Source organism: Sycon ciliatum, chromosome 10 (genome assembly GCF_964019385.1).
Source record: "Sycon ciliatum chromosome 10, ocSycCili1.1, whole genome shotgun sequence".
In the NCBI taxonomy this organism is placed as follows: Eukaryota; Metazoa; Porifera; class Calcarea; order Leucosolenida; family Sycettidae; genus Sycon; species Sycon ciliatum.
Window position 1 is genome coordinate 4278746 of NC_088652.1, and position 15977 is coordinate 4294722.

Genomic DNA, 15977 nt, shown 5'->3' on the forward strand with positions numbered 1-15977 from the left:
TGAATGCTCTATAGGTATGTTCGTATGTCCATCGACAGCAGTTTGTAATGACACAATTGGTTCTTATGTATGCCAATGTCCTGCTGGGTACACACTGGGAGGCAACGGTGAATGTGAAAATGTCAATGAATGCTCTATAGGTATGTTCGTATGTCCATCGACAGCAGTTTGTAATGACACAATTGGTTCTTATGAATGCCAATGTCCTGCTGGGTACACACGTGGAGGCAACGGTGAATGTGAAAATGTCAATGAATGCTCTATAGGTATGTTCGTATGTCCATCGGCAGCAGTTTGTAATGACACAATTGGTTCTTATGAATGCCAATGTCCTGCTGGGTACACACTGGGAGGCAACGGTGAATGTAAAAATATCAATGAATGCTCTATAGGTATGTTCGTATGTCCATCGGCAGCAGTTTGTATTGACACAATTGGTTCTTATGAATGCCAATGTCCTGCTGGGTACACACTGGGAGGCAACGGTGAATGTGAAAATATCAATGAATGCTCTATAGGTATGTTCGTATGTCCATCGGCAGCAGTTTGTAATGACACAATTGGTTCTTATGAATGCCAATGTCCTGCTGGGTACACACTGGGAGGCAACGGTGAATGTAAAAATATCAATGAATGCTCTATAGGTATGTTCGTATGTCCTGCGTCAGAAATTTGTAATGACACAATTGGTTCTTATGAATGCCAATGTCCTACTGGGTTCACACGGGGAGGCAACGGTGAATGTGAAAATGTCAACGAATGCTTTGAAGGTCTCTCCGTATGTCCTGTGGAAGAAGTTTGTAATGACACGATTGGTTCATATACGTGCCAATGTCCTGTTGGGTTCACAGAGAAAGCCAATGGCGAATGCGAAAATGTCAATGAATGCTCTCAAGCTGTACCCGCGTGTTCCGCGCAAGCAGTTTGCACTGACACACGTGGCTCATACTTATGCCATTGTCCTGCTGGATACACTGGGAATGGCATAGTGTGCACCAACGTGAATGAATGTAGCGATAGTCCGTGTGGGATTTGCCGCGCTCCAGATAAAGACAATTGCACGGCGTGTGCCACTTGCTTGGATACCAGCGGATCCTACCTGTGCCAGTGCCCAATGCTGTACAGCTGGACGGGTTCTGGCTGCAGTCTGGCTGTGGACGCCTGCAGTTACGGTCTGCATCAGTGTAGTGTCAACAGCACATGTTCACCGATGAATGGCTCTAGTGGCAGTCCTGTGAACACAGCTGAGCAATGCTATTCGTGTTCATGCCTTGAGGGTTACACTGGAAATGGCTCGCACTGCTCCCCTGTAAATGTCTTCCGTAAGTCTCGTTAATGTTTAGTGTAATACAAGAAACTAACTCTCCTCCTCCATGCGCTCTAAAGCCCACCATTGCTACCCTCGGTAGCCATTACTCACCCCAATAACTTCAAACAACGAAGGGGTCACGGGTAAAACAGTTCCTTCTGACAGCTTGTTTAGTTGCTTGCCAAAACGCTTTTCTTTTCCATGATCAGTTACGAATTTACACGCTCGTAGTCTGTATCTGTGCTGCATTTTCGAGCCATGCAAAATGTTAGCAGCTTGTGATTGGACGAATACAGTGTCTCACCTGCTATTTTCCTAGAACCAAGGGCTTTGAGAATTTTCTTGGAACTTCTCATTGTTACACCTTGCCTAGTTTCATTCTTGCGCCCATAATAATTACACCGTATAGAATCAGTACGCCATGTCAATTACAATATCAGTATCACCTTCTCTGACGAGCCTTTGATAGGCGAAACAGCTGTCAGAAGGAAATGTTTTACCTGTGACCCCTTCGTTGTTTGAAGTTATTTTGGTGTGAGTATTGGCTACCGAGGGTAGCAATTGTCGGCTTTAGAGCGCATGGAGGAGGAGAGTTAGTTTCTTGTATTATTCAACAGCCGAAAGGTACCGTTCAACAGCTTATTAATGTTTAGTGTCTTCTGTCAAAGTGTTTGAACAACTGTTAGACCGCTTTTAATTAATAACAAACAATTGCGTTTGATGATTGGAACGGGAAATTCGATTCTGGAAAATATTCGAACACGTGTTATGTACTTGGCTTTGCCTACGGCCTTTATACTCTTGATAGCTGTATTAAATGAGTATCTCCTCACAGATAAGCTATGTTTAATTTTGTTAAATTTTGAAATTGTTATGTGCTAAAAGTGAGGTATACGGCCTTGAGCCTGTTATGACTGCCAGAATTGTTACCATTTCACCTCGCTAACTGAACTGTCTCCGTCCGCCTGTGCATCTCACACATGACTTTAGAAGCCACTTTTAAAGGTCGAAAAGATTGAAAAGAAGAATCTCCACCAACGACAAAAAAATCACAACGAAGATACTGACGAAAGCAAAGCTGCGTGTCACTCGAGTCCAACGCTCCAAACGAAAAGAATGTGTAGATCACGTGCATGCAGGAGAAAAAACCGTATAAATAGAGAGGTTCTGCAAAACGAAAATGTGTACGAACTTTCGCTCTACGTCACGAAGTGAGAAACTTCGCACGAACTTTCGCAACTTTGGACGCGAAACTTGCAGGGAACGCGAAATGAACTTTCGGAGGAAGTTTCGTGAGATTGGGTCATGTCGTACGTGCACTTGGCGCGTGCAAACTACGAAAATGTGCAGAACACAAAGTTCGTGCGAAAATTCGTACACACTTTCGCAAGGCCTGTCGCAAAACTTCGTTCGAACTTTCGTTGTGCAGAACCTCTCTAATGTCACGTTACCATGGTGATGTTGTGTATACTTTATTTATAATGGAAATCAAAACAGGCAAAATGCCTAATAACATTGGACACACTTTGAATAAAATGTTGAAGGATATTGTGGAAAAGTAGATATAGGAGAAAGAGAAAGAAAAGAAAAAGGAAGGTTGGTTGCAACGAACAGATATCAATCCAGTGAGCATTGGAAAACCTATGTCGCTGTTAATATATACTGCAAGGCTTGAGATTTGAAATCCAAATACCCATTTGAACATTTTACTGCTGCTGGCAATCTATTCCACATAATGGCTCCAGCGTGCGTTTAATAGGCGCTTAGCAGAACGAGCAGTGCTAGCAGGTGGGACCACAAGCAAGTTGCTTTGGCCTCCTCGAGTGCGAGTTGAGGGCACGACAGCAAAAAGGACTGAAATAGGGTGCTACATGCATCATGCAGACATCGCCAGATGAAACAAAACATAAGTGCACAGAAACCTGTAGATCACATACATGCATTCGATTTAGCAGGGGAGCAGAAGTGGTCCACGGTGGCGACTTGCAGACTGCCCGAGCATCACGTTTGAACAGCCTATGTAGCCATTGTTCTTGAGCAACTGATAAATACGGGTAGTACCTAATAGAAGAATACAAAAATTCTGGCAAAATGATAGATCTGAAGTAGGTGAGTCGGCATGGATATGGCAGCGAGGAAGCATGTCACAGCAGGACAGCAATTTTGCAGGCAACACGATGAGCAACATGGTCCACCATTGTGCTCCAACTCATGTTCGAGTCAAAATGCAGGCCAATGTATTTGGCAGATGTGAGTACTGGTAGGACTTGTGAATTGCATACAACATTGATGTCGAGGGCTGTTGTTACCATGGTGATACGAGCTGAACTGTACCCACAGGCACCAACAATAACGGAAAATCAAGAAAAGTCGGAAAATAATTCAAACAGTGAAATTCGAAAGTGGAAGTCCAAAAGAAAGTTCAAAGAACAGGGAAAACGAAGATCTGTGCTGAAAGGAATTCAAACTACTTTCAACCATCTTCTGTCAGAGAGTGTTAGCACCCGCATACGCAGGGTGAAGGTAAGCCTTGTCAGAGCAGAACCTACACTGGAACAGACTAGAGCTGCAGAACGTGAAGGAATGAAAGATAAGTAAAACTTCAAATTCAAGATAATCAACTTAGAAACAACACCAGCTGTTTTGTAACCTGTAAACTGCTTGTAGCAATCAGTGATGTACTTATAACTACTAGTGACTCCTAGTAAGCACGTTGCCTGTGCTCTCTGAAGAGCAAATGATTCAGTGATTCCAACAAAAATATAGAACAAATACATTGTGACATTCGACTCGTAAATTCTACAATATCAGGAGTCTTCTGCACACTAACCAAGAAAACCGTCTGCAGATTGTAATTTTTTTTAAAGTGACTTTAGTATAATGTGCTCTTACAGCATGCTTTAAAGAGTATCTACAGTCGGACGCCTGTCACGGTGACAGATGTCGAGTCATGCCTGAAATCAGTGGATGCAAGCAAAGCCACGGGCAGTGATGGGATTCCCAGTTTCCTGCTCAAGCAACATGCCTCTGTTCTTGCACCGAATCTCACCAGCATTATAAATTTGTCTCTTAGAACTGGACAGGTTCCGCCAACCTTCAAAGTGTCACATGTCAGTCCCCTATTTAAGAGTGGCGACTCAACCCTGCCACAGAACTATCGTCATGTGTCTCTCCTCCCCATTATCTCCCGTATTCTGGAGACAATGGTTAAGACACCACTCACTGACTATCTGGAGACACACCAGCTATTTCCCGACAGCCAGTTTGCTTATCGCAAGCAACATTCGACTGAGGTTGCACTTGTGTTAGCTGTAAATCGATGGCTAGATGCAAACGAGAGTTCACTGGGACAGTGTTTGTGGATATGTCGAAAGCTTTCGACCGTGTTAAACATGAACGTTTAGTTACAGTTTTTTCCCTTGGTATAGATGGAACTGCATTAGAATGGTTCACTAACTACCTCTCAGGGCGTTTCCAGAGAGTCAAAGTTCTGGACTCTGTTAGTGAAGCCGTCAGTTGCTCCCGTGGTGTTCCACAAGGTAGCGTCCTTGGGCCACCGCTTTTTGTGCTCTACTCTAGTGAACTCCACACCATACTGCCACCGTCTGTACAGCACCAAGAATTTGCAGATGACATTGTCATCGACTGCTCCCATTCTGATCCTACTGTAGTGTGCATAACCCTCACGCAAGCCATGCCAAACCTTGCTACCTGGTTGGAGGACATTGGCCTGCTCCTCAACACTACCAAGAAACAGTTGCTTTTCATCCAGCCACGAAGCGCGGCTGCAATACAACCGGAGGTCTTCTGCAATGGCGAGAAACTTTGTGTGACGCCTACAGCCCAGTACCTTGGTTTAGTCTTGGATAACGATTTATACTGGGCTCCACATGTGGAGTATATTGGTCGCAAGACAGCGCGAACAATTGGTCAGCTCTGGAGGCATGGACGAGGACTGAGTTTTCTTGCCCGGCGAACGTGGTTCCTGAGCATGATCCTTTCCCAGCTGTGTTATGGTTCAAACAGTTTCTTTCCAGGACTTAGCGCACACCTGCTTTGTCAGCTTGAAAGGATGTTCAAGGCTGGCATCCGTGCCACCTTGCAACAGCGGTTCTTGACTCCAACTGCCTCGCTGCCCTCTCTGCTCAGCATTGTTAGTCTACCACATACATATACACACAAAATTGTCATATTTGTTCATCGATGCATTAACTCCTCCTGTAGCCCCTTCTTCAACAGTTATTCACCCGAACGGCCCCAGAGACTGTTCCGGAGGATCAGCGCACCACACGGGACAAGTGTCGAACTTGCTTCAAGTTCCATTTCTTCGTGGGCCTGCGGGACGATCGACCATGATGTTTCGGGGAAGCATTGTGTGGAACGCTCTCCCCTCTGATTTTATAGTGATAGGTGTCCCGGTCCCTTCCGAAAAGCTCTTTCTGCCATTGATATACTTACTTTGTATATCCTCGTTAAACTTTTATTATCTGCCATGAATTCCAACCTTCTCATCTATCAATCATTTGTGCAAGCATGTCTATAAAATCAACCACGTGTTCCTGACTCCATGAAATTGTCTTTCTATTCTTTGACACCATGAAATTATTGTCTTTCTATTTCTGACTCCATGAAATTGTCTGCATATAATTTTTCCTTTTCTTCTTTTGGTACTTTCTGCCTTATATTATTATCATTTCTTGTTTTCCCTTGCATCTCATGCCTTCATCATTCTGTGAGAACCTGTCCTATGGGCAGGTGAGAAGGCATCTCTGCCTGTTCATTTGGTGAAGTATAATAAACAACAACAACAACGTCAGTCGTCGCCAAAAGAATCCGGCCACTGCAGCTCTACTATTCATCAGGGGCTTGACACAACCTTTATTGCTGAACCCACAAATTATAATACAGATTGTAAGCAGCCCCTAGTCAGTAGTTGTCACGTTTGTCCTTGTCTCAGTACCATCGTCTTTCATTATTATTTACGAGTTGAGTATGTGAAAATAGTAAAAAGAAAAGAAAAAAAGAAAAAAACAATCGATCTAAAGGATATAAAAGAAAAAGCCATTAATGACAGAACAAAACAAAACAAAAAGAAGAAGAAGAAGACGAAAAGCTGTATAGACTTTTGTGTGTACTTTATTCATGTAAAACACGGTGGAGACAATAGACACCCTTAGCAAAAAACGTTATGTTGTAACGGTATTATCGTAAGGGGAGAAATACCGTGGGTTCGACCTTTAGCAAGATGCACGCTATTTTTAGTACGCTGTTGCCACGAGAATAGCTTTTATTTCGCGCGGTACTACCATATATGTCACCATATACATGATACAAGGTGAAATGCGGACCGACTACCGTTTGTCACAATGATAAATCAGCCCCCAGAACGTTTTACGCTGCAGCTTCGACGCTATTTGGGTGATCAAGGTACGAGTACCGTAAAAAATAGCGTTACCGTAGTTTGCTCAGGGTGTCTAAAGTGCAATAAAACGATGAAATAGGAAGAAATGGTGTAGAGAAATATCAGGATTCAAACAGGTTTTCGTACAACACTCATCAGGAATCGTCGTTATACTAAAGGACACTGAAACAAAATTGAACCAATAGAATCCGGGATGGCAGAAGTCATCGCCTCCACCAACACATCACGCAGCTCATTGTGTCACAGACTTGGGTAGCCCCCTGCAGGGCATGTCAATGCATGGTCGACAGGCATGTCTCTACCACACACACAAGTTGGTGGGAGGCCGTCAATACCCCAGCCATAGCGCAGGACGAGACCATCCCGTAAACATGCTTTGTTTATCGCAAAGCCGTTCACAGCCAGAGGCTCAGCCGTTAACCAACTGGAAACGCCAGCATCAGCAGCAATCTCCAACAGCACCTGCTGAGATAGGCTGAGGTCAGGACGCAAAGCAACCTGAGCCTCCTTAGCCGCAGTAGCCATTCTCCGACGTTCGACATTTCGCACCGCAAATCAGCTGCAGGAATGTCAGCATAAGGGCGACGAAGCAAATCAATCACTGGCCGTGCCGAGGCCATACTAGAGGTCCACTGAGGCAATGGCAGGAATTGCGAGGCCACTGGATTTGACAGGCAAACCGATGAGACTCTTCTCAACGGTGGACATGTTCTTCTGACCACTGATTGCTGGTATCAAATTATTGTCAATCACAGTATCGAGTCTGCCGAAACATCCGGGTCCGGCAAGCCATGCGAGCACTTAGTGGTAACGCCAACGTGACTTCAGTCCGCAGGAGAAGACAGAGTAAGCACCATGTGGCTGGGTTTCCGCCAGAGTCGAGAGATTACCGACCGACCTGTACCATACGGAAACATGACGACACAGGCTCTCCTCTACGAAATCCTTCTCACCAATGCTGCTCATAGAGTTCACAAATCATAGGAACCACCGCTAGGGCAAACATAGCCATGGCCAGAGGATCTCTCTGAGAAGTTTCCTCACGCTAGAACAATACTACGCCACCTGGAAGAAAATATGGAGTATCCGCACCCTATGTATTTCGACCAAAAAAATATTGGAATCAGCCGGATTTTTTTTGGCGACGCCTGTATCTAGCTGGGAGCGGTTATATGGTGTCTGCCTTCCCATGCGCCAACACTCAAGACAAGGGGTTATGGTTGTGGAAGAATTATATCAAGTCACATATTCAAGGATCTCCTAAAGTATCTTATGCCAGGTGATAACAAAACGAGTGCGGGTTGGGAGCACCTGAGAAGAAAGAGATTGACAGGGTTGTGTTCTTGTTCTTTCGTTTGTTCTTGTTGTCTTGATAGGGAAGTCCGAGGGCAACGCGGCTACAGTAGGCCTCAGTTGGTGGCTGGTGTTGATTGTGGCGCTAGCCGTGGTGATCTTCGTCGGAATAATCGCACTCCTGGTCCTAGTGTCGAAGCGGAAGAAGGATCGTCAGCAGTGTTCAGGAACGGCTATAGCACATAAGCCTGTGGCAGGGTGAGTCAACCGTATGCCTCCAGCCGGCATTTTCGATTATTTTTCATGGAATGCAAACGTTCAGCTGTGACCCTCCCCACAAACCTCCCCACACACTTCCTCACCCCTCTGAACAAAAATAAACAGTTACTGACTTGATATCTGGAATAGGGTGATGTTTGAGGTATTAGTATGTTTTTAATGAAATGCTTCTCAACCCACCTACCTACACGAATAATTATAAAAAGAAGTGAATTTAGCTGTTTTCGCAACACCATATAAATGACAACCATTCTGGAATGGGAATGGGTAAGAATCACCTGACAATGACAACCATTCTGGAATGGGAATGGGTAAGAATCACCTGATCAAACAAACGCAGCAGAATCAACTAGGAATTACTTGACATAAAAATTCCAGGATGTCGTTGTGTCTCTTCTCTTTTACCCGACTCTAGTTTCCTTGAGAGAGTCAAGGTACTTCTGAGTGCATGATTTGAGGCACTTGAACCTGATGCTACATTGTTTGGCTCGTGGCAACCATTATCATTTTTGATTCCAGAATGAGAATGCTCATTCCAGCATGTGAGGTGGAATGATCATTCTCCAAATAGAATCATCGTCAGCGATTCCGATTCTGGAATGGGACCAACCTAACACACTTTATTGACCAACCAAACGGGCGAGAATGATTCCGAGTGATTCCAAGTGATTCCCATTTGGGAATGTGACCAACCAAACGTAACCTCAGCCTGACTGCATGTTATTGAGTTTTGAGGTTTGCCAACTTCTTCCATCATGCCTAAATCTTCGTTCGACCCAGCAATGGAGAGAGAGCTCTTGGAGCAGTACATGGTGATTTTTGCGGGCTCTGCATGCAAAACGTTGACTGCAAATGATGAATGCCACCCAAGCACCGAACACTCCGGACATCGTATTCTTTCCGTCGACACGCAAAAAATCCGTAGCGCCTCTACGGATTTTGGAACGAAAAATCGTATTCCGGAACGTCTCGATTCTTTCAAGTTGCTTCACGCTATGATCTTCCGATTGAAAGCCCTATTTGGATACGGTGATATTTGAATAAAGCCTAGTTCACATTCGACGGGGCTCGACGGGACGCGACGTAAGGATCGATGGGAAGCGACGGGACAGTCGGCATCCGATGTGAACACCAGTAACGGGAACGCAACCGTACTGCCATACGAATCGGGAAGCGACGGGAAGAGTTGGATTGATCCAACTTTTCATACCGTAGATGGGCGTAGACAGGGACGTAAGCGTGCAAAACAGCTGCATTTTGAGTGAGAACAGGAGGCGGTGTCGTGCGCCGACTTCTCCCGATTCGTACTTGGAAATTGTTAGCATTTCAAACATTGCGCTTCCCATGATAACTCGCAGAATGGCTAACATGACTTGAGTTGAATTTTAGCAAGATAAGGTCTATTCGAACTTATATTCTACTTTTTTCTTAGGGATAGTTCAGGAGCATGACAGACGAACTGGTTTATCATTTCCTGGAACTATTATTTGATTGGCACACCTTTCGAAGCTACTTTTTTGGTGTTCATGAAAAACCAGTATTGTGAACTTGATTCAGCTTCATTCAAGGAGAAATAATTGAAAAGAAGTACCGAAAAACAAGAAATTAGGTCCAAAAGCCACCCTGTTACGGACTGTGGCTTACGAGTCATGACTGGCACCGTTCGCTGTTGAACGACGCAACGACTGCAGCAGGTGTATGTATGCAAGATGTATCAAGGAAATTCATGCAGCACAGGGCGATAGTGTGGGTTTGAAACCAGGGGTATGTGTTGCAAAGAAATACTTCAAAGTAGAAAAAATAAAATAAATGAAACGAGTGAGCTTGATGCCTTTTTGCCTAGCTCACCGCGCATGTTATTCGAACTGATTGAAGCGGGTTTTCAATAGGATGATGGGGCCGATTAGTTCTAATAACATGCATGATGAGCTAGACAAAAAACACTTACCGTAGGGCCCTGAGCTTTTAAGATCTCTCCTTAAAACACAATTTTAAAATTTCGCATCTCCACTGTCGTACTGTGCAGGAAAGACGTTACCTACGATTCGTTTCAAGGCAGAAAAGATAAGAATGGAAATCATTACGATTTCAATTACTCGGGTGCTGACAATGGCGGCAGGAACTCGGATTACATGACTTGCAGCCCCTCAGCACCGCGACACAATTGGTCTCCTGACGGTGGCGAGGCGCACGAATCCGACAAAGGGCGGGTTGCCAAAAGCATCCTCTCCGGAAAGCACAGCTTGCTGCGGCCATCCGTCAGCGAAATCAGCTCCACACTGAGCATGAGTGATGAGCCAATTGCCGCCAGTTCGTCCTATTCTACATTGGTGTCTGCCACCATACTAAAGATGGGTGACTGTAACGAGATCGATGAATGGGGCCCAGAGGTGGGCTGGAGGGATATGACGCCCACCAGGGCGGAGATGAATTACGCTGCCCCTCGCGCATGTGCCAGCAACAGCAGTCTTCTAGGTAGTAGAAGCCGTGCCACCACCACAAGCACTGTCCTGAACAGTGCCCATTCGATTGGCTACAACGATGTGATATACTGTGGAGATCTTGATTGCTGGGAAGATCCAGATTGCCAAAGAAACGGTGTGGAGTACGCCACCACCACCGGTGCAAATCTAATGGCAGCAGCCAACAATAGTCCAGGAATAAAAGCCGGTACCCGTGGAATATCCGCGTCCTCTGCCGAATTAGCAGCCTGTGTGAAGCAAGTCCAGGGACAATACGTGTTCAGGGCAACCACTGGCTGCCTGGTCCCATTGAATGCGTTCCGCGTGCCGATTGACGGAAACCGTCTCCTTGACTACATGGTGATGAGTGACCCGGACGGCAGTTACACTCTGTATGACCACACCAGAGCCGACTTTCACGGCGTTGCCAGGGCGCACGAGATCAGCCTGGCCGACTGGATAAGCCAGGCCGAGCTGAGCGAGGCATTCAAACACTCGCCCTGGCTCACCACCGAGGACCTCCAGCCACAGTACTCCAAGGAGCGAGCAGTTTTCAGAGGCTCGTCCGGAGAGTTCACGTTCACGGGTGGCACGCGAGGTGTGTCCGTGCCCGTGAAGAGCGTGTTTGGCGACAGGGTCAACGAAGGAAACTTCCAGGAGCGGCTGGTGGCTGTAGATCGGTTTGGGTGCTATGCCCTACTGGAAAAGCACACACGTCACCTGGTTGCCACGAGCATTGTGTCGGAGAACACCAACTCAACAGACAAGAACACCAACTCAACAGACAAGGCAACCAACAACTACATAGAAACCGAATCAGCGGCAAGCTCATTGTACGCGTCTTTTGAGCCCAATCAAATAACGTCTCGCCCGGCACAGAAACTACCGACGGCCAGGATTCACGCCATTCAGTTACAGCAAGTGTTTGAAGACCGTAAGGGGCAGTTCGCCTTCGCCACAAACTACGGCGCTGTCATTCCTCTTAGCGTCTTCGCCTCCTCGTCAGGATTCGATGGCTCGTTCACCGCTCAGTGTAGTGTCGGATCGATCAACGCAAGGGAAATCGGCCTCTTTGAAGAGGGCTCAGTAACTCCAGTCGCGGTCGTCAGTCTGAACCAGGTCACGAAACACTTAGCTGCGGCCAAAGTCAAGCCTGTTGTTGAACAAGCCAGTTTGGCTCGTGCGGCTGACAAAAGCAAGAGGGCATTGGAGAAGGACTCGACTGGAAAACTTGCATTCCGATCCAAACATGGCGCCAGTGTTCCCGTGTCCGTGTTCAATGTAGAAATTGATGTTGACAACTTAATGGATTATGAAGTGACAGAGACCGACAGCGGAATGGTGGCGTTGTTCAACACGACAACGGCTGAACTGGTCGGCACTGCTGACTGTTCAGTGGCCACCAGAGGGAGCGCATCCAAGGCGGTGCGCTTCCATGCGCCAAACGCCAGGGCGGTGCTTAAGCAGCAGAAGCTGCTGAATGCAGGCGACGACAATACCATCTACGCTGAGCTGGGTTCCAAGGGAGTCCAGTCCAACAGCGATTACGACACCACAGAGTTTTATTCTCTCGTCACCAAGTCCATGCAGAACATGGCCGTACACAAGGCAGAGCTAAGAACCATCGCCGGAAGCGCGAGCGACCAAGGCCATTGTCAAATCACTGGCCGGTCTGCTGCCACGGAGGATCCTTACGCGCTCTACGAGCCCGTCGTGCCGGGAACGGACGGCGCGACCAGCCGAGAGGCGCGCGTCTACAACGTTGCCATGGTGAATGCCGGCTTTGCTATGGCTGCGGGCGCTGACGACGACGAGGATCCCTACCAACTTGTCTCCGGTCTGGTGGCCAGCAACGATAGTCGCACGGCTGAGCTTCGCATCGCCGCCGTCATTGACCAGGCGATCACAGAGGATGCCGAGGTGGAGGAGGACATCTACGCACTGGTATCGGCCAATTGTACCGTTGCCAGTAGCAACCAGGCCACACTACACACCAGCAAGCCAATGGCAGAGCAGCGTCAGGACGCCGGTCCTGACGTCTACTCGTCCCCAGCCAGGATGAAGAATACGTTCACCACATTCTCATTCACCGGAGTGAACAACACCTATTCAACCGGGTCCTCACTTGGTGGAAAACCTGTGTGTGCATCTCAGTCTGGACGCTAATTCAATTGCTCAGATACTCTACTGGTAAGAATAGTTAAACATGTTTCTGTTTATGCTGATACTGCTCACTTTGTGGGGTATATTCTCATGTCTTGAATGTGGCGATAATTATGGATTGGTAGTGAAGGGTGGAAGTCCCTATACTATGTGTGTGTGTGTGTGTGTGTGTGTGTGTTTGTGTGTGTGTGTGTGTGTTTGTGTGTGTGTGTGTGTGTGTGTGTGTTTGTGTGTGTGTGTTTGTGTGTGTGTGTGTGTGTTTGCCTGAGAGTGCCTGTATAATTATGTGTGTACATGTGTGTGTGTGTACATGTGTGTGGTGTGTATACATGTGTCTGTGCATGTGTTTGTGGGTCTGCCTGCCTGCCTGCCTGTCTGATGGGGCCTCAAAGTTCAGAAAATCGTGTTTTCGTACCTTCGAGCTGCCAGTTTTGAGAAGTTGTTAAAATTATGCATAGGCATCCGACTCGTATATCGAATAGCTTTGACAAAAACCTCCGGTATCTGAAGTAGTCACCGATGCATTCTGGAGAAAAGGTCCTCGTCAAAACGAACCTGCATCTGTGGTGGAATTCCCCCCCCCCCCCCCACACACACACACACAACCACTCTCTGACTCATTCACGCGGGCAAGAGGACGACACAGTTACTGGAACAATATCTCTTGGAATAAATAACTAACTGGTGGGCGGGGGAACGGGGGAGAAAAGACAAAGAAATAATAAACAACCAACGTTTATAAACAGAAAAAGGGCGAACACATCGAAACGACCAATCAGGGACTAATACGTACAGAACACATGACCAAGGCCAAGACAACCAGACCACGGACGAATCACACATGACTCTCATTCCCAGACCAAACTAGCACTGCGCATGTACGGCATTCACTTGACAGTCACTCTCACACAGACGGAAGCACATCCTCACACTCTGACAACGCGTACTCTTGCATGCACCACATACCATAAACGTCACACATCACCCCATACTCGCGTACACTTAGACCATATATGACATCAGACACTGGACTCCACAAGACAAGAACCAACTACAACAACATGCGTAGATCATAGTCGTAATACAAATTCGCAACACATCCACTGGTTGTGGATTAGTTGTGTGCTCTATGAATTCTTGCAAGATTGTCGTTAAAATATTCCAAACCATAGTCTCTAGAACATCCATACCCGTATTGTACATCTGCCCTGCATAAGCGAATGTCATGATGATGTTGCGTATGAAAGCATGGCCCATATTGAAGCATCACTCGAATAGAAGGTGATTTTTCGAAGCAAGTCCTGACCCAGAAGCTCTATCGTAAGCGCCTGCTTATATATGTGGCATTAGGCATACTAGGGGCGAATGCAGACATCTCTACAGTACAGGGGAGGAGGGGTAGGGGGGGGGGTGGGGGGTCAGTAAAGCAAAACCTGAATAGCTGATACATGCACACTAAGGCCTGTGGAGAATCCATAAATACAAATACAAAGTACATTACGAAATAGTGGTTGCGACTTCCGCGATGATTCTTTTTAGGAATGGGTTTACTCCCACACTGGAGCTCTCGCTATTCCGCCGATTTGGCTTGACACTTGACACTGCCTGTGAAAGCCTCTTGTACAGGCAAAATAAACAAAGTGAATGGATATGTGGTAGGAAAATGGTTTTAGAAAGGAAAAGAAAAGTTTGACTGGTTTTGCGTTTGATGAGGGTAGTTTGTACGCTCCCTTGTCACTGTAAAGTTCTGTCCATTTGGTTTTAGCGAATTCAAATACAGAAAGCAAACATCTACACAAGCACACTCCCTGAGCATTCCGGATTATCGTACGGCTGTTGATCAGGGTCTGAATACCGTAGTTCATATTGGTGGCAAGCCACTGCCCCTCAAAACGTAAAAGAAAGTACCCTATAATCCGGAGTATAAGTCACACTATGAACACTCAAAATCCATTCTAAAATGGAGGTGTAGCTTATACGCCGATGATCAAGTCAATTAATAGTATTAAATAGGGTAGATATCTGTATTATGTGTAATTTGTGGCCAGAAATGTGCGTGCGGCTTATACTCCAGTGCGGCTTATACTTCGAAAGTATGGTAGATAATGGTAGAATGTTCTGATCCGCTGTCTTCACTTTAAATGCACCTCGGGTCTGTTTCACTGCATGCATGTCTGATCTGTATGGTCACTGTATATGCTGGGGCATGTGGATGCTGTGTTTTGCAGATTGTCCAGATACGAGTTCTCCGATAAACTCGATAGACTGTGGGCAGTAGGCAGATCACGACTGCCCCAAAAACTCGCCTTTCGGTGAAGACGGAACACGCTACGACAATTGCATTTGCTTCGAAATGTTCAGGCCCTGCGCTGCCGATGTGTTCATTATTTTCTCTCGTATTTTGGTATGCCTGGCAGGCACCATCATTACCAGATTTCTCTATATTTCTAACCCAAGACTAACACATGTTCTTTTGCATTTTGCTTCTTCTTTCGCATTTATCTTCTTATCTGTGGTCTTTTCCACTGCTGTTCTTTTCAGCATCTTCCTTGCTGTGATAACTCTTACTTCACTAGTGCTAAGTGATAGGTGGTAGGTAGTGCACTGCGTGCGTCAACCAGGGTTTCACTAGCTAGGAAGCCTACCTACTGCTCTGCCAGCCAATGGCTGTACTTCTGTACTTCTGTACGCTACTATTGCTGCACATACTTGTAGCAATAGCACTTGCAAAGCAGCTATTTTAAAGGTCAATTGGGCTCGTTCGGTCGGCGTATAATATCATTTGTACTTTTAGAACTCGGATCTATTGTTTACGGTATAGCTGGTAGATCATAGTTACTGGATCTCTTGCTGCAGATCGCTTTCTCGTTATTGCAATAGCGCTCTCTAATTTCTCTTTAGGTGCATCATTTCTTCTTAAAGTTTCCTCATGACTGTGACTATGCCATGTTGTATAGACTTTGTTTACTCTGTTTCAGCCAGTCTAGTCTATTTTGTCCTCGCTGAATATTTTCCGACCCTCTTCACCTCACTTCACTTCACTTAATGG

At 46.2% G+C, this 15977-nt stretch overlaps 1 protein-coding gene across 1 annotated transcript; it reads left to right on the forward strand.

Annotated features, from left to right (window-relative positions):
• Positions 1-624: 624 nt before the first annotated feature.
• LOC135826339 (uncharacterized) lies at positions 625-15977 on the forward strand. The gene is made up of 4 exons (XM_065338954.1): positions 625-1322; positions 8108-8282; positions 10330-12955; positions 15157-15977. The coding sequence occupies exons 1-3, from the start codon at positions 647-649 to the stop codon at positions 12929-12931; spliced, it is 3453 nt and encodes a 1150-aa protein (XP_065195026.1). The 5' UTR covers positions 625-646; the 3' UTR covers positions 12932-12955; positions 15157-15977.